Source organism: Schistocerca gregaria, chromosome 1 (assembly GCF_023897955.1).
Source record: "Schistocerca gregaria isolate iqSchGreg1 chromosome 1, iqSchGreg1.2, whole genome shotgun sequence".
In the NCBI taxonomy this organism is placed as follows: domain Eukaryota; kingdom Metazoa; phylum Arthropoda; class Insecta; order Orthoptera; family Acrididae; genus Schistocerca; species Schistocerca gregaria.
In genome coordinates, this window is record NC_064920.1 from 484,687,811 (window position 1) to 484,707,017 (window position 19,207).

Below are 19,207 nucleotides of genomic sequence, written 5' to 3' on the forward strand. Positions count from 1 at the left end.
TCAACCCAAGTTTCATCACAAGTTAAAATTTTGTTGAGGAAGTGCTCACCTCTTTCATAAAGTCCCTTTAACTCTGTGCCCTCTCTCAACCTTGTTTCCTGGTGTACCTGCATCAACTCCTTTGGGACCCATCTTGCACATGTTTTGTTGTACTTCAGCTTGTTACACACAATGTTATGAACTGTACCAGTACTAACTTGAAACTTATAAACTGCCATTTCCACTGCCACACGGTGGTCGGCACAAATGTCACCAATGCGACTTTAAAGTGAGGGAGTTGAAACTGCAACTAGTCGGCCAGAACGGTGCTCGTCAGTCACAGAATCGCGACCATTTTTGAACTTCTCTGCCCTCTTGTAAACATTTGCACCGACATTCTGCAGTATATATTCACTGGTTTCCCGCCTTCACCAAGTAAAAAACGAATAACAGAACGTTGATCCAGTAATGTGGAGGTTTCAAGCGGACCCGCCATCTTGAAATGTATTTTGAGGTTATAAACAAAACAATGTTGATACATCAACCGATCAGAGCTCATTCCAGTGATGATGCCAACTTAATGCCTTAAAAGTACCAAACTTTCCCTACTAACAGTGTTTCCCTCAGACCAAATTGTCTCTAATTTTTGAATGACCCTCGTAGTTACAGTTCAGTTCGTGACTGATATCCCATCCGAGATTCGGAACTGCTATGTTTTTATTTCAGTGCTTGGGTGCTTCTCATGTTATCAGATTAACTTAATTCTCCAGAAAATGTATTAACGGTAGCATCGTTCGGAAAGTAGGCGTGCGATGTCAGCCAGTGAATCTTTACTAGAGCTTCTTCAGTGCTGTTCACTGTGTGAATCATTTGTAAAGCGTGTATTTATTATAAGACTGAAGCGCTTGCTACAGTGGCAGCACTGTAACATTTATGCAAGAGATAAACATCGATAATCAGTCAGGTGACAGGTTTGAAGTTCTCCATTTGTCGTTTTCTAGATACGCCATTTCAGCGCAAGTGCTGCATCCTGCACTATGAACGTCTCGAGTTATATCCTGCCCATCCACTCTCAACTATCTTCGCTCGAGCATGCACAAGTGCGTTCTCCTTTTTATGAATCTCTTTGTAGTGCCACGGTTTACATTTTTCTGTTGGACACAACATTGTCTTATGCAGTCCTTACCAATAAGACTCTAAAGGATTCCTTTGTCACCCTCAAATATTTGCAGTAGTGAAGAGTTTAATGAGCATTTTACCTCTTTTTGAAACTAGACTCTTATTACACTGCATTTCTGGCGGGTTTTTCATGGAGTAATGTTGTGCGGGAGGGCGGGGTGGGGGGCCTTGCGCTTTTCAAAGTTAACAGCCCGTTCTTCAAATGGCTCTGAGCACTATGGAACTTACCACCTGAGGTCATCAGTCCCCTAGAACTTAGAATTACTTAAACCTAACTAACCTAAGGACATCACACACATCCATGCCCGAGGCAGGATTCGAACCTGCGACCGTAGCGGTCTCGCGGTTGCAGACTGTAGCGCCTAGAACCGCTCGGCCACAACCGGCCGCCCGTTAAGTTCTTCCCACAATAGCAGAAAGGCTACGAAATGACTTTATTCATAAATTTGTAGGAGCATTTTTTGTGAGCACTGCTCCTCTTCAGAACCGTTATCTGGTCTCAAAGGTCTGTAACCGTCGTGTCCGTCCAGTAATGTAAACGCCAGTGACAGTAACTTGCTTTCAAAAGCACGTTCTGTACCTACAGCGGATCTTTATACGCCTTTTTAGTCAATAGATAGTGACAACTATAAGAAGTTGTCACTGCCAAGCGTCCACCAAGAGATCCAGTTTTCAAATGGAACGTTATGTGGCCAGGCTGGGTACCCCCCGACGTCTGTTTGTAGCTCGCATTGATCATTAACTCCTTACGGAATTGTCATTGGTTGTAATTTGAGACCATTTATAAGTAACGCATTTATGCTGTAAACCAAACAATCATAAAGCCAATTTTACACGACGACACTAGGTTGCAGGCAGCTGCGCTACCGGCCGCTGCGCGTGCGCGCCGCGCGTTTGCCACCCTTGGCAACACTAGTTCCATGAGTTTTGAGGTTGTGTGTGTTCTTAGTGTGTAGACAAACTGAAGTATGAAGTGGGGAACGAAGAATGATGTTCACTTTGGATATCTGTGCTTTGCATAGGTGTTCGTGGGATTTCGGTGATGGTGATTACAAAAATAAGCAACATATTGCTGCCGCTGAGACCATCATGTGCGATCATAACATACATGGTTTGGTAATATCTGAGCTGCAGGGCAAAACTTATTGAGTTAGGAGCCGTATACAACTAAATCAAGAAAAATACAAACAAGTGTAATTCTATCTGTGGCAATGCTCTCGTCTAAAAGACCAAAATCCCATCGTTCAAGTTGGCCCACCTTTTTGTTAAGGACTATTGTTGACAGGAGGGAAGGCTATACAAATTCAAGAAGCTGCATTCTTAATTCAATATTCATCTATTTAAAACGTCGCTACAGTGCTCCCCATTTACATATGTTAGATCTGTACGGTGGTAATATTTCAAAATTCTATCTTCAAGAGAGTAGTTTGCAAACCATTCTCTTCCTAATTCGGCCTGCTTCGAAAACTTATTGTTGCTAATGTTAATAATTATTGGTGTTAATGAAATAGCGTCATTATCAAGTAAAACCGTATCTTATGGCACGCCGAGTGTTCTCGATTGTAATGCGCGCAATATATGTAATATCAGTTCTGGCAACAGTGCTTCATGTATTACAATACCTTCACTCCTTATCGCATAATTAACTCTATTTAGAAGAAACGTGAACAGTTCTGGTGGCAATCTAATATAATTAAAAGAACTTCTTTGATCTTCCGTTATAAATTATTTCAGCAAGGATGCTGAGCAACCGAGCTGACGTCTTTTCTTTATCCAGTCACGAATCGAAACAAGTTTTTTATATTTTTCGTATGCAGCGATTCCACGCAACAAGCTTTAACTCCCATTACAACTGGTGGGACGTGCAGCTGTCAAAACTTTCATTTCAGACACGTCTTTGGAACCAACAAAACAACGAAACTGAAGTGTGTTATGGTGTCTCCGTGTCTACAATCCTATATGAAACCACTTGCGTGCAACTCATTCCACCTGAGTGGCGCAACCCAGTGTCATCGTGTAAACCAAGCTTCAGGCTGAAATTTATTTCCAGAGCCACATTTCGATTTTTGTGTTACCGGTTTCCGTGTATCAAACTCCGATTTAAAAAATCTGAAAAATAAGTACGCTATAATTTTACGTATGAAATGTGTTTAGTGCTGTGAAATTAAAAATTTTCACAGCAATGTGCAGCTAGTTTATTATAAACGGTTACTAACTTAAAATGGGATGACAGTAAATTTTATTGAGCAAACTGAGGAATAAAAAAGCTTCGGTAGCGCCGTCTGGTGGCAGCTGTATTAACTCTGAAGTTAGTGAACTTGGGCATATGCCTTTATCTTCCTCTTAACTTAGAGGTGCACCAATCATAGGTCCTACAGTGAAGTGCGGACTGCGAACCTCTATGCAGAAAACCCTACGATATCTAACATGGTTTGGAGAGTACTTAGTTTCCTCGCCGACCATTACCCGTAACGCTATTTATCAGCAGGCGCCAGCGTCGTGGTTTCTCTAGTTTGAGAAGACGTCGAACGCGTTACAAGGCGAAATTTATACTTGTTGTAAACCGCGTAAGTGTACTTCTACAGGGATAGCAGGTTAAGCAGAACCAGTAGCATTCGTTTCGTGTTGTAAACCCTAAGATTTGCGGAAGTTAATTTCAACGCAGTTTGATTTTGCATTTCGTAGCGACTTAACTACGAAAATCATACTATGGGGTACGAGAAGGTTGTTATTTTTAAATATGAAATACTGCCGTAGATCTTGGCTTGAACGCAGCAAGAAGGTAGATCGACAATACAGTTCCATAAAAGCATCGTACATATTGTTACACGATGACATTGCACTTGGTCCTGATCCTTGGAAAACTGTCACATCCCGTCATGGAGTCATCAAAATTAAAGCCCACTCTTGGCAAGTAATGTAAGGAAGCATTTAACAAATTAAGATGTTTGTGTGTCGTAATCAAAAGGCATGAATGTTAGAGAACTGACGTTCTCAGTACTTCGTTTGAATTGTGAAAAATAGACATAAAGTAAATCGTTGCTCGCAGGGTTCTGGGATTACTGACTTCTGTTTAGTATTGAACGCTGAAGAACGTTCCACTGCAGAATCGAGCTGTGTCACAGCCTGCAAGGTCTTCTGCGTAGTTAGGTGAACTTAAGTGAAAATTTAACGCCTTTATCGCAGTTGGGTAACAAAGCCACGTGCAGAGGTATTGAGAACACACAAAAGATGACCATGATGATGTTGGGCGGAAAGGCGATGGCCGTTAAATTTCCTTATTCCCAATTACTCGAGCATAGACGCAACCTATAGCGGCCTTTATTGTGCTTAATAACTAGAAGTTCTACAAGAGTTCATTTTCCAATCTCAGTGGATTTTGCGTTTCACCAGTATCGCTCTGCAGTCGACAGTCACAGCGGCGCAAAGAACTATTGGGATTTAAAGTGGTTAGCGTCAGGATTTTTTTCACTTTGTTTAATTTTTCATTTTGTTTAATGATCCACCGTGTGATTACCTTCGGTGGGTCTGTGAATGCCTCTTTGCCGCTGTGGCTGGGTTCTGGGGGTCCGAGGCGGTAGTGTAATACTACCCCAGTGCCAGACTCTACTCCCACCGTTGCCTGTGTCCCTCCACGTGGAGGCAGGCTTTTTTCTACAGCTCATTGAAAACTTTTCAAATAATAATTACAGATAAACATACAAATCCAAAACCATTAAACAATGAAGAAATTCTATTAACTACGAGAAGCAAAGGTGGATAGAGGAAAGAAAGGAGAAGAGAAAGTGTGTCCCAACACCGACTTGTAGCGGCGTGAGGCTGTTGGAAGGACTTCAAAGTCCGTGACGGCTGCTCCAAATTTCTATTCGTACTCTTACATACTAATCTATTTACAAGACTTCAACTTGAACCACTCCCACCGGCCAACAATGCGGTTGTTAGCTGCTCCTACCTGCGCAAATAACTCCGCCTGTCCAGTGGTTTTCCCGTCAAGCTATTCCGACGTTTTGTGTAACTCCTTAAATTAAGTAAGAATAATTGATTTTATGAAGTGCGGAAGTGATCGCCTCCAACTGCTTAATTTGCTGAGTTCTGCATAATTACTTCTCCGATTGAATGGAAAAATGAAATCTTGTCAGGTGTAGATCTGGTTTTTTTTGTCACCCCCCCCCCCCCCCCCTCCACAGCTATTATCGTTCACTAGGAGGCCACTAGGTTTTTGAAGGTGATGTATGGTGAAATGACATGGTTGTAATCTCCGCGCCACTGCCTCTAACTCGAGTACAATCAGCCTTGCAGGTGCTAATGCACCCCAATCCTTCGTTACCAGCGAGTCCTTCCGCTCCGCAGATGCGGAATTACAGCTCTCCCGTTCGAAAGTGTGTTCATTAGTCGCCGCGTAAGGTGATGGGAAGGAGGCCGCGTAGAAACGCCTCCACTCCCCTGGGTAATCTCCTAAGACAACTTCCTGCGGAAATCCTGCAGCCGCAGACGACCATCTCGTCTGTAGAATAATGGCTGACCCTATTCTTCTCCCGGAAGTCCAGAAATGAATTATTTGTTGCGGTCTCAAGCGAAATGAATTGCCAGCTGTAGCGTTCAATGTGCAGATGTTCGTTAGCTCTTGTTTCTCTGTCTCTTAAGAGATGGGTCTTAATTGTTACATTTGGTGGTCTTTGATAGCGTTCTGCAGAATTAGATCTATATTGCAACAGCATTTTTGGTATTAGCTTTCACAGTGGCGTGTATTGAGGTATTTGTGTGTACAGTGTTTTATCATAAGCTTATTAAAAGAAAATCGAAAGACTAGTAGTAGTTCCAAGCCGACGAAATCGTGTGTGTTCATGTTAAACAAAATTGCTGTGGCGGTTGTGAGCGATGTATCAGACGAAGGTGAAGCAATTTGTCAAGAAGAAACTAAGCATTTAACGCAGGAAACAAGAATAGTTTGTCTTCTCGATACAAGAAGCTGGACTTCACTGAGTAATACAACTGAGAATAGATACTCAGTTCGTGGCATTGTGTTAAGTTACTAGTTTCACAGTGTAATTGCTTTCAGACATTACACAGAAACGAGTTGACCAAGAAGTCCAGACTCACGAACAACCTGCGTACAAACCGAACGCAGTTTGTTGTTTTCAGTCCTGAGATTGGTTCGATGCAGCTCTCCACGCTACTCTATCCTGTGCAAGCTTCATCTCCCGGTAGTTACTGCAACCGACATCATCCTGAATCTGCTTAGTGTATTCATCTCTTGGTCTCCCTCTACGATTTTTACCCTCCACGCTGCCCTACAACACTAAATTGGTGATCCCCTGATGCCTGTTTGATTACATACACAAGAATAACAATAATTAAAGCTTTTATTAATTTTTAAAGGCTAATGGACTTCTAAAACACGTAAGAATTTGTGTTGCAGTGTCCAGGATTGATTATTAATTTGTTTGCCATCACGCTTTCCCAGTTTGATTCCTTCAGTCATTTTGCTTGTGTAGGCCACAATTCTGTCTGTTTGGATAACATTGCTGGAAACTCATGAAACCGAACGAAATAGCGCTATCGCTGAGACGGTGGTCTCGTATTCTGTAGGGGCGTAGTTGTTACAGAACCCCCATCTGGCCTACTATATTGTTTTTCGTGGTTTGCCTAAATCACTTGCACTATTGCAGTGATGGTTCTGTGAAAAGGAAACTGGTAATAATTTCTTCAATCCAGTTGAGCGTAAGCATAATGTACACACTATTGCGTAGCAGTTCATTAAAGTCGCCCTTCACTTGTTACTTCCAACGATAAAGCCGATCTTGAACATTTGCTGACCAGTTAGCGGCAAAGCACTTTACATACCAGTTCTGTGTGTCTATTGAATCGGCCGTTTGAACTACCCCATATTCAGAATGTCGCTCTTCATTTCGAAGCGGAACTTTATATTCGGTCGCGTTCTGCGCCATCCCTTCGGTACTCCTTACACTGCGTCTGCCATGCGGCTGATGTGTTTGTGCGTTCCGCAACCACGGCAGTTGCTGCGATATTGTAGCTCCTTTGCGGTGCCGAGCGAGCGGTAGAGTGTAACTAAATCACATTTGCGCGATGCCTGCAGCCAGATTGCCCGGATTCCTTAACCGCACGAGCAGGCGGGTGGAGAGGGAAGGAGGTTGCGAACGCGTAAAACAGTTGTTACCTGCTCATCGTTGCGGTGGTGCGCGGATGTACTCCAGGCGATGCGCCCGAGGGAGAGCGTGCTTACTCTCAGCTGCGTTGTTATTGCCTCGAATTCTGACGTGAGGGCCGGCGGCGGCTAAACTGCGTTGGTAGTTTGCTGCGGCGTGTTTGCGCGCTCGCGTTGCCTACCCGCGAGCACTGAGTAATTCTGACCGTAATGAGCCCACGCGACAGGCTTTAGAGGTTGCTGCCAGCCGTACCTACATCTGGCGGTCTGCTCTGTCTCGGGCGCCGGCTCTGTAACACAGCGCAAGTTCCCGCCGCCCGACTTCCTCCCTAACTTTCCCCTCCCTTTTCGTCACTCCATATTCTCCCATCACTACCGCCAACGCAGTCATTTGTCTTAATCAGACCGTTATTATTCAAGTGAAAACAGATACGTCGAGCCGTTCTAAGGTGATCATATTTTTTTATAAATGCGGCAATTGATTTTTATTTATATAAATAAATAAATAAATAAATACGTAACACACAAAGGGAAACTTAACTAAAAAATCTCTGAACTTTTTTGACAGATTGACTTCAAATTTTGACGCAATATTCTGAAGGACGTATAGCCAGTTCTCATATATGTGAGAAACGTGTACTTTCTTTTACCTTTCTTTTTAGTGTAACAAGAGTGAATCACAGCGACGCGTGGCCGGAAACGGCTACTAAATAATAACGTTAAGTAGTAGCAAATAGTTTTTTTAGGTTAGCACCATTTCATAACTTAAGTGGGCACTAATCAACTGATCTAGACAAAATGATAAAACAAGAATAAACGTCGGGGTAAAACGTGAATCGAATCTATCCAAAAACGTTGGAATGCTGTAGAGATTGTACACGTGGTCCAAAAACGTAATGCTAAACGACCGCAGCATGTTTGTGGTATATTAAAGAAGAGGCTACTACATACAGTCAGTCGGTATTGACGCATAGGAATTAAAGATGTAGCAAGGTCTCGTCGTCGGTGGATGCAGTTAAGTTACAGAACTGAAATGTAGTATTACTAAAGGATGATAATGATATGATGAAGTAAATAAGTTATTTTTAGTGAAATAATACACCATTCGATAACTCTGGTTAATTGTTCAGTGATGTGACGCATGTTCAAAAGCTAAAGTAGGAAGTCTGTCAAACCGATCCACCGCTATTGTAAGACTTGCATTCTGGACGAATGACATTTCACATTTACGTCCAGCCATCCTGGTTAATGTTTTATTTGATTTTCGTAAACCGTATGAGGCGAGTATGAGGACGTTACGTAGTCATAGCCGATCCTCGTAAAACCGAGCTAGTGGCAGCTTTCCATGACCTCCATGTTTGCTTTGTCCGTATCCTCCTCCCATTGTAGGATCCCATCACGCAGCACCAACTGCCCGTTACCTACCTTTTTTTGTCTATTCTGAGGTATTGAAGAACGTCTACCCTTCTTAGCATTAAAAGGAACGCACATGATCGCACAGACTAAGAAGGAATTTTCTGTTTAGCCATCAACAGACAGCGTACACTAGACTATAAATCGCCTACAGACATCAATGTACTTTCACTGTCGTGTAGGTTGTTATTAAGAATGATTTTAATCAATTCATTAATTTCATCCCTCCATTTTCCACCATACGGACTACAATAAGTGTGGAATGTTCAACTGACTTCACATTGTTTCATGTTTTCTTGGCCAGACTAGTGTCCGTTTTTCCTATTGCCCTTCTGCAGTGATTCGCTTGGGTATTCTTGGAACAATTTTATTAAGGCCTGATAACATGAAGTAACATGAATTTACTTAGTCTTTCTGTAATCTGCTTCCGCATTTTTAGGAGACTCTAAAAACCATTATTCCAGTTTAGAAGACCTCGGTACTACAAATGTATCACCTTGAAGCATACAGCTGATACTAAGCGGGCACGTGGGTCGAAATACTGTTTCTTTGCCACAACGGAGTGCCTAGTGGGTTTATGGGGCCTAAGGAGCTCTTTTTGTGGGAACGGGCATCTTCCGCGAGCCAGGTGGGGTGTTGTATTATTCAGCGTGTTTCTCTCCCTTTTCCTCCTTTTTTTCTGTATCTAGCCACAAGCGCTCTACGGCAAAGTCGCACTATTGCCTTTTGCACGTGCACACGTGCTCCCTGTCCCGGAGTAACTCTCCCGTAAGTGGGGGATTGAACGCAGCGCAGACGGGGACACTAACTGATGTCGCTTAGTGGAAGCACTGCCAAAACTCTTAGTCCATAAAATACTACCGAAAATCACAATTACTAGCACCCATTTTCACTCTAATTCACCTACCGTACACAGTCGCATAGATTACGTAATTGTTATCTTTGACAGTGTTAAGGTAGGCTGTTGAAATTTTAATTGATCTGGAGAATAAAGGCTAAAAAAAAGCAAAAGCTTTTCTCTAACAAGTTGAGAATAAAGGGGGGGGGGGAGGGGGTGGATATGGTCATAGAAGCTATTACAAAATAAGGTCTTAGATTCTGCGCGTAGAACATTAAAAGGGGGAAGGAGGTTGGTACATCGTTACTAAACCATCGGAAAGTTACTAATACACACCCTATTTAAAGGTCATATTTATAGTTCTACATTAATTAATAACAATTATTGAATCTCCACTGATATTTTAGACACCAAATTCAGTAGAAAATATCGTGTTTTATGCCTTCGGCAATAGTAACTTTTACGAGGGGTTAGTAATCTGGGATTAAGCGTGGTTTTTATGGACATGTAGTTTCCATTGAATGATGACGGGTGTCCCAAAGAAAGATACGTCTTCGTCTGTGCATGAGACCTAACAGCAATCGCCCAAGTGTTCCAGCGCTGCTGTTCTGACCAAGTTAGTCATGGAACAACAGTCGTACTCATGGACATCGATCAGTTTCTTACCGGTTGCTGTTCATTATTACCGTGCTGCAGTAAGACGCAGTCTATAAGAACGTCCCCAAGAACTTAAACAGTTCGTCGTACCGCTACAGATCACTTACGCTTGTGCATTCAAGGAAAACACTATCGTCTTGGCATTCGAGCACATCTCATTAACACGTTTAGGTGCTCTGTAGCAATTTCATGGAAATTACTTCAGTTTTGCATTAGTTATGTCTCGGGTATAGGCGTAATACACACACTTTCCTTGCGCACATTTTGCCATAGATCCGTTTATAACTGGCTACGTAAGTCACATTAGACGTCGAACAAAGGCAAGGGTGTACCACTTTCAGTACGATCATTCTTATTAAAACAATGAGATGTTACCCAATCGTGGAGATATGCACAGTTTTACTTTTTTAAAGTAGATTCGTTTATTTAAAGCATTAGTTACTTAATTCTCCTGAAAACTTAATTATCGTGTAGTTGTTTACAACCTTCCTAAAGGCAAAATACGTCAGCAAGACCTCAAAGCAATGCATATATTCGAAATACCTTGTAGCTTAGTTTAATGTTTACCGCGAGAAAAATCTTGCAACGGATAAGCCCTAATACGTAGGGACACACGTCTTTGGAATGATTTTGAACACTAATAACGCAGATATTTCAAAATGGTTACTTCCCTAATTCATGTTTTCATTCATATCAACTTCGTCGTGTTACTGGTTAGGAATACCAGTTGAAAATTTAATTGGAGTCTTCAAAGATTTGAATAAGACGCATGTTTTCAGGCATTCCTGGAGATGGCTGACGAGGTCGCAGCGTCCACCATGGTGAACTACTTCACATCATGTGTGGCGCAACTTCGCGGCCGAGCAGTCTATGTGCAGTTTTCCAACCACAAGGAACTCAAGACCGATCAGACGCATTCCAACGCGGTAAGTAATTAGTGTGTGTGTGTTTCCAATATGAGGCAAATCTGGTTGGACGCAAGATTATTGCAAATCGTGTGGTTGATGTGTTGGGGGATCGCGAGAGAGAGGTACGAATCGAACTGCTACCACTGATCAGCTTTAATGAACGGAATTAAAGCCAATAAAAAAATGTGTCTTATGTAAAAACTATGTATGAAATGCGTCTGTGCCGGTAGTAACAACCCTTTCTGTTGAAGTTGCCGCTACATACAAAAGGCAAGGAAAAGGGAAAAATTCAACAGATCGCGACACGAAGCGCAATTACGGGTGCGCGGTCACGAAGAAAGGCGATTAACTAACGAGGGCGTTGCCGCCACACTTGCGGCCAAATGGCGTGCGTTTGCCTCCTATTAGCGTAATTCGGAGGCGGCGCGCGCAAACTGCGGACCGGAACGCCATTTGCCGGGCCCGGCCGCGCCTCAACTCGCCTCGCCTCTTTTATTGGGAAAGCGATTTGCAGGTAACAGGGTCCGGCCGGCCGTCTTGAAGGCGATGGAGTGGACGCTAGCATCTCCCCTTCCCGTGCTTCTCACCCTAGCTTTCTTCTCTCATCACTTTCCTTCTGTTGCGCCTTCTAACAGAATAGCGGTAACCTCAATGTGAACTCCAGTAATAACAGGATAGCTTGGAAGTTCGTAAGACTGGCTCCCTCAAACACACAAAATTCCAATATTACGGAAATCACCTGACCAAAATTGTTATAATGAAGGTGATGCACATCCGTAAAACAAAATTCCCTGTTTTTAAGCTTTTATGAGCGAACAAATCATCTTGCAGCAGCCGTGTTGCCTGTGCGTATGTGACGTTGTGTGAAGTGTGCACAGTGATGTACAAAAACGAGTAAAATCGATATAATTACCATTAGGGACCGTTAAGTTAGAAAAACTCTAACTCATCCTTTTCACTTGACATCTGTAAAGGCAAATGTTCATGGAATGGATGTATGGATGGTGGAAGTTTGATCACCAGTAGACAGTTCTTTCTTGGGTTTGTAGGACGTAATACAAAAGATATATCATTGTGATGGGATACTATAGAAGAGCTGCACACAGTAGTGAAGAAAAAAAACTGGGATAGCTTCGAGAATCTTTATTTTCATTTTTCTTGGTTTCTGTACAGCTCTTAAAAATAGGCTTAGCAAGCAATTTTTTGAATAGTGTAACCTATTTTCTTGTATGTCCTTTTCTGATTATACACCATTGCTGCGCGGGTATTTACCTAGTCACCTGCGTTCATAGCAGAGGTCGCTAACACGTACTTGTACCGTGCCCGTTAAGTCCAGGAGTAGCTGTTGGAATCGTGATGTTGCAAGGATTGTCACCAACTCTATCTTGCCACAAAGGTAGGTTGATGTACAGGCACCCAAATGACCAGACAGTGTGCTCTTGCCATGCGCTAAATTACTGAAATCTTTGCAGGGTTTCGTAGTGTTCTTGAAACAGTTGATAGGTGTGGAGGGTCAAAGGAGTGATATGCACACAGTTTCTCACTTCTCTCTATATCACCAATAGCAATCCAGAACACTATATTGCAACAGATACACACTCGCCAGTAACTATCCATAGTTCGTTGTCTAGTGGCTAGTGTTACTGCCCCTGGATTACAGGGTCCCAGATTAGATTCCCAACTTGGTTGGGAATTTTCTCCACCTGGAGACTGGGTTGTTTGTGTTCTTATCATTCAGGTAGTGGCGAGACTGAAAATGGAAAGATAGGGATTTCTACGGGTGTTAGTAATAAACACTGTTCAGTACCCCACGAACCACCACCACCAGTCACGCTTAGTTTCAACACTTCATAGATATTCCATCAAATAGAATTCTCTCTCTCTCTCTCTCTCTCTCTCTCTCTCTCTCTCTCTCTCTCTCTCTCTCTCTCTCTCTTTCTCTCTCTCTCTCTCTCTCTCTCTGTGTCTGTCTGTCTGTCTGTCTGTCTGTCTCCCCCTCTCGTCAGATTGAAATTTCCACAATGCACATGGTTCCTTCTGACATAGATGCAGATTTATAGTAAATTCACAGAAAGAACTCATATAAAAGTGTAATTAGTGTGGAAGGTCAGGCGAGATATCTGTAATGTTAAAGTAACCTGTTAAGGGTACATTTTATGAATATTTGTCTGGCACTTCTTGCTGTGTGTGATGTAGCTCCTGCTTGCTTGAAGCACAATGTTATATGTTGAACTCCATCATTTGAAACTATTTACCAAGCAAATGGATAACAAGTAAATGTCACTACTGAGGCAGTGTGGTAAACTGCATGACATTCATAACCGCACACTAGACAGTTAGATCTAATTTTATGGAAAGACCTCTGGTGTAACAAGTCAATCTTCAGTTAAAACAAATAGTTTATACTGTGAAAAACCCAGGAATTTTTCATCCAGAAGAAAACTTGGAAGAACCCGGGAATTGTTTAGAATTCCGGGAATTTTTAATTGTTTTGGTTTTCAGTTAATTTGTCGTAATTTTGACTGGTAAGAACTGATACTCCAACAGAGTACTGTGGTAATAAAACACACACAAGAAAAAATGAAAATAAAAACTTTACTTGCAAAGGAAATGTCCCACATACAACAACAAAACACAGTGCTCATACAAGGGTCTACTAACAGCAAAATTTGCCAAAGGCTTTAGGAAGACTATGCAGTGCTTCATAACAACAAATTGACTTTGATGAGTGTGAATTCCTCTACTCCTTTCAGCCATCTCTCTCTCGGTCTTCCTCTTGGGGTCTTTCCTTCCAGTTTCATCTCGTGTATCCTCCTGGGCATCCTCTTCTCCTCCATTCCCTTCACTTGTCCATACCATCTCAGCTTTGATTTCTCTATCTTCTCCTGTAATGGTTCCACCTTCATTAACCCTCTGATCCTCCCATTTCGTAACCTGTCCATCGTTGTCACTCCAATACTGTTTCCCAAGAATTTCATCTCACTATCTTGTGCTTAGCTGTCCTCTCTTCCTTTCATAACCCAGGTATCTGATGCATATGTCAGAATTGGGACATAGTATGACCGGTATATTACCTTTTTACTGATTTGGAGTACATCCTTGTTCCATATCAGGCTTCTGACACACTTCCAAAATGCTTCGGCTTTTCTCTCTACCCCCCCCCCCCCCAATCTTCCTGTATCAGGAAGGTACTTGAAACTCTCCACTCTCCTCAATTGTTCCCCACCAATTGTTGTTCCTGGTGCTTTTCTCTCCTTTCTTGTTGTGATAATCATCTCTCTTACTTCTACTAAATTTCATGCTTATGTATTATATATCTTATTACTAAGTTATGTTAAATGAAACTTTAAAGATATTCAAATGTATTAACAGTTGTCAACGTTTTTCTTAATCATGCTGTACCTATGTAGTTTTTGTTTCAAAACTTGGTTACAGTCACAGCCTCTGCAGCATTGTGCTCTTATTGTCACACTGTTAACGCGCAGTATAGAAATGGCTAAGGCTGCATTCTTTTCCTTTGTGAAACATGCGCGTGGAACACGCTTAAAAAGTGCCAAGAAACAGGCTGCTCCTAATGTTTTTCATAAATTTATAGACATAATTGGCTTTGAAGTTTTCCCGTGTTGTATATATGGCAGTTGATTAATGAACATTGAACGAGTAGCGCAGTAGTTAGCGTAATAAAATGTGAACCAAGTGCAATTACTTGTGCGTTGGTTCAAATCTCCCTGGTATCAGGTTTTTTCCTCGTTCAATTTGAGTTATCTACGTCTCTTAATTATAAAACTCATCATTATTTTTTATGAATAATGTGCAATTACAGTTTCCATTTCAAATACAAAATCTTAATTGCTGATGTTTTGTGAATGACTGATCATAAAATCGGCTTGAATTAAGAAAACATAATTTATTTTTTAAGACAAAAACAAACAAAATCTACCACAGAGGGAGATAAGTATCGTAGAAACACAAAAAACAACCATTTTCACAGTATTGGGCACATTATACAAATTCTGCATTTTTACATATGCTGCTGTACCATTACAATATGAACCCAACAGAACTGAGCTGTGGGATTTGGCCCGAGAAATAACAAGACTGTTAAGCTCCCTGGAACTACCGCACGCAGCTTTTTCACACGTCACTGCTGAACACTGGCGGAATATAGGCACTTTTACGCACTTCAAATTTGCACATTTTAGTATGGTTCACGACATTCCGATGCTCGTGGAGTATCCTCTGATGTCTTTTATAACATAACTTACGATGTTTTAGTGTTATACACTTAAAGAACACACGGGCTTCTTACGTCGTAATAGCTGTGCAAGCGTGGTGGCGCCTGTTATCTGGCGCAATCTGGCAACTGCTGAAACTAACCTATTTTTAACAGGTGGTGGGAAAATATTGCAAATGATTGTTCGAAAAGCATACTTCCAAAGTAAATTTCCTTTTACACAAGTTGAACTGTGCGACAATGTACAATGAATTTTTTAAATCGGAGTGTTTGACTCTCATTTAAAAATCAGCTCCTTGATGATGATCCATTTAGAAGGATTTTGAGCTCAGGTAAGACATTTGTCGCAAAAAATTTTATTGGCACATGTGTATGATGTATCTTAAAGTGTAACACGTGCAAAAAATGAATGTTGTGTTTGTTTTTCTTGTAGTAACACTATGTATATTTATTTAAACCATTAACTTTTCCTGTTTGTGTGTTCACACTACATAAGTGATCTTGCTATTGGCCGATTCCATCATGTGTCGTATGCTCTGAATAACCGCTGTAACGGCTGGCGAGATCACGTGATACGAGCTATGACTGGCTAACAAATGTACATTGCAATCTCGATTTCAATGCTTTGGGAAGTATCATACGGTGTTTGGAATTCGAATTTATACTTTCATAATATGAAAATACGCAGCATATGTGTTGCTGCACATCTTTCCAAACCTTTTTGAAGTTTTACGGTTCCGAGGGAAAATGTCATTTAACCCGAAAAAAGTGTGTGTTCACCTGGTAGAATGCATTTCTTTAACTGGGAAATCCGGGAATTTTTTTTCCTTGTTCGCATATTCACCCAGCTACAAATTACCAGTGAATCAATGTATCTTCACACAAAGTTGTGCTTAGTTAGAATAAGGTCTTGTCAGTATAGTATGTGGTTTTAATCTTGGAACGTGAGAACTGACATCTTGTTCAGCGTGAAAGAATTCAACAGAAGTAACCCTTAAGAACAATTTTCAAGACCTATAACGAGTAATTCATTTTCATTTCACACCTGACCTGTACTGTCAGTGGCGGTGTGTGCATGTTGAGTTTGTCATCAGTGTATGTTGCAGAGAAATTACGGATTGATTTGTTTTCCAGTATAAAATTCACATTCTTCTGCATCAGCACTACCAAATGGCACACCGAGACAGTGAGGACTGCATACGTTTCACATTTTCTAAGTAGTGCACTCTGCAAAATCTTGCTGATTTGTTTATGCCATCTTACATGTAACACACAGACTCAGTTCAACTATAGGAGAAAAACTCCACATGCAATTATGCATCTTCAACTTACGCTGGTAGAGTTATCAGAAAATGGAAATATTTTATCGTACACAGTTAGTTCTCAAACAATGATGTCCAAATAGAGAGTATGATCTCACAAAATTGAAATACTTTTTCAAGATTTTCTATAATAATGCAAAGGCCGTAATTAGTGTAAAATGCATGAAACTGACGATTATATCAAAACTACAAGGATTTTTATTGAATTTCGGATTATGAGATTATAAAGTTAATGATAACTTAAAAGACAGCAGATAAATTTGGGAGTAAAGTCACCGAAGGTCAGCAACAAAAATTGTAAACATAGCTGCAGTGAGTGAGGCACGGGTACGTAATCAGTCAAGCACACACACATCAGATGTGTAGTGATACTAAAGTGTGTAGTGATATTGTGCAGGAGAAGGGGATTTGAATCAAATATATGAATGTGCATTATTCTGCTGGAATAAAAAAATGTTAATAAGTACGTAATGCCACATACATATGTAAAATATCTTTTGCAGTAACGAAATATTCATTCTAGTAATTAGAACACCCCCTTTGTTTCCTACTGTTTCCTTACGTAACAGTCGGTATTGGTTATAAATAATGGTCAGGGTTTGTTGTCCCTTGGACATCAGTGTGTGTCCACTTGTGGAAACTGGCATGAATGTGCCCTGATATCAATGTGATATGGTATTTGCATCATGTGAATTAAAAAAATCAACGAAAACTTAACTCTGGGTAGGTGGACAGGAATTAAAATCGCCCCATGTCGAAGGCGAATTCTTAGTGCCAGTCGTTCCTCCCACTTCCTCCCCCCACCCCACCCCCTCCATGATCATCTTGTTTGTATGGTACTACCTCTTTCAGTTAATGATCAAAAATAAATTCTGTGTAGTTTTGGGTGTGAATAGTATACAGTTTGTTATCGCTATCATTCAGTTCCCCCACAGTTGTGCTATATTTGACATCCTGCTCCGCAGAAAGAATATTTCCCCTAGATCTTTTCTGCATAGAATAAACTTCATGCTCAAGAAACTGGACCTGATTCTCGCCATTACATCAGCCCTAGTCAGAGACATAAAACGTGAACACTCCTGTGACAGTGATACTGTGCAGACTAGGAATGTTAAAATAGTGAAATTCATGAAAAAATTGACTTGGCTGTTTGAAAATCAGTGTTTCAATATTGACAAGTCTTCTGTGTAGGTAACCCCAGTATTATACAAAACAAAATATTGTCTTTCAGTGCATGTCCCATAATGTGTGCTGCACAACGCTTCGGCAATTTGTCAGAAGGGGGGGAAGCAGTATTTTATTGAACTCAGTGGCCTTATATATGGGTGACAGATTACTGGCAGTTTCACCTGCAGTCAGTCATTCACTAAAATCCTGTGATACGCGAGCCTGTTTATTAAGCAGTTGCATCCATTGTTCTGAACGCCACGTTCGTGAGGGTCTATTGTGGAAAGTAGCCATGTTTAACCCTGTGGTAGGTGCATGCTACATTGTTCTGTGTTTTTAATGAGTCATTGAAATGATTAGAAACAATGTTTCAGTAATTTATTTCATAGGCAGTTAACACATGTTCTTGTGTTGTTGTCTTCTGTCCAGTGTGTGGTTTGATGTAGCTCTCCATGCTACTCTTATCATGTGCAAGCTTCATCATCTCCAAGTATTTGCTGCAACCTGCATCCTTCTGAATCTGCTTAGTGTATTCACCTCTTGGTCTCCCTCTGATTTTTTACACTCCATGCTGCCCTCCACTACAAAACTTGTGATCCCTTGATGCCTCAGAACACGTCCTACCAACCGATTCGTTCTTTTAGTCAAGTTGTGCCACAAATTTCTCTTCTCATCTTCTGTTAAGTGATCTACCCATCTAATCTTCAGCATTCTTCCATATCACCAAATTTCCAAAGCTTCTATTCTCTTATTGTCCAAACTATTTATCGTCCATGTTTCACTTCCATATGTGGCTACGCTCCGTACAAATACTTCCAGAAATGACTTCTTCACACTTAAATCTGTACTCGATGTTAACAAATTTCTCTTCTTCGGAAACTCTTTCCTTACCATTGACAGTCTATATTTTATATCCTCTCTACTTCAACCATCAACAGTTATTTTGCTCCCCAAATAGCAAAACTCATTTACTGCTTTAAATGTCTCATTTCCTAATCTAAATCCCTCGGCATCACCTGATTTAATTCAACCGTGTTCCATTACTCTTCTTTTGCTTTTGTTGTTGTTCATCTGACATCCTCCTCTCAAGATACTGTCCATTCCATTCAACTGCTCTTCCAGGTCCTTCGCTGTCTGACAGAATTACAATGTCATCGGTGAACCTAAAAGTTTTAATTTCTTCTCCATGGATTTTAATTCCTGTTCTGAATGTTTCTTTTGTTTCCTCTACTGCTTGCTCAGTAAACAGATTGAATAACATTGGGCATAGGGTACAACCCGGTCTCACTCCCTTCCCACCCACTGCTTCCCTTTCATGCGCCTCGACTCTTGTAACTGCCATCT

The 19,207-nt window shown here is 41.2% G+C and overlaps 1 protein-coding gene across 24 annotated transcripts in view; it reads left to right on the forward strand.

The window, feature by feature from the left end:
* The window catches only part of LOC126353529 (polypyrimidine tract-binding protein 1), a 509,631-nt gene that overhangs the window by 383,266 nt on the left and 107,158 nt on the right, over nucleotides 1-19,207 (forward strand). For all 24 annotated transcript variants that reach the window (XM_050002786.1, XM_050002773.1, XM_050002775.1 and 21 more), the window contains exon 4: nucleotides 11,012-11,158. In XM_050002786.1, the coding sequence (XP_049858743.1) occupies nucleotides 11,012-11,158 (147 nt within the window). The remainder of the gene's footprint in view (nucleotides 1-11,011; nucleotides 11,159-19,207) is intronic.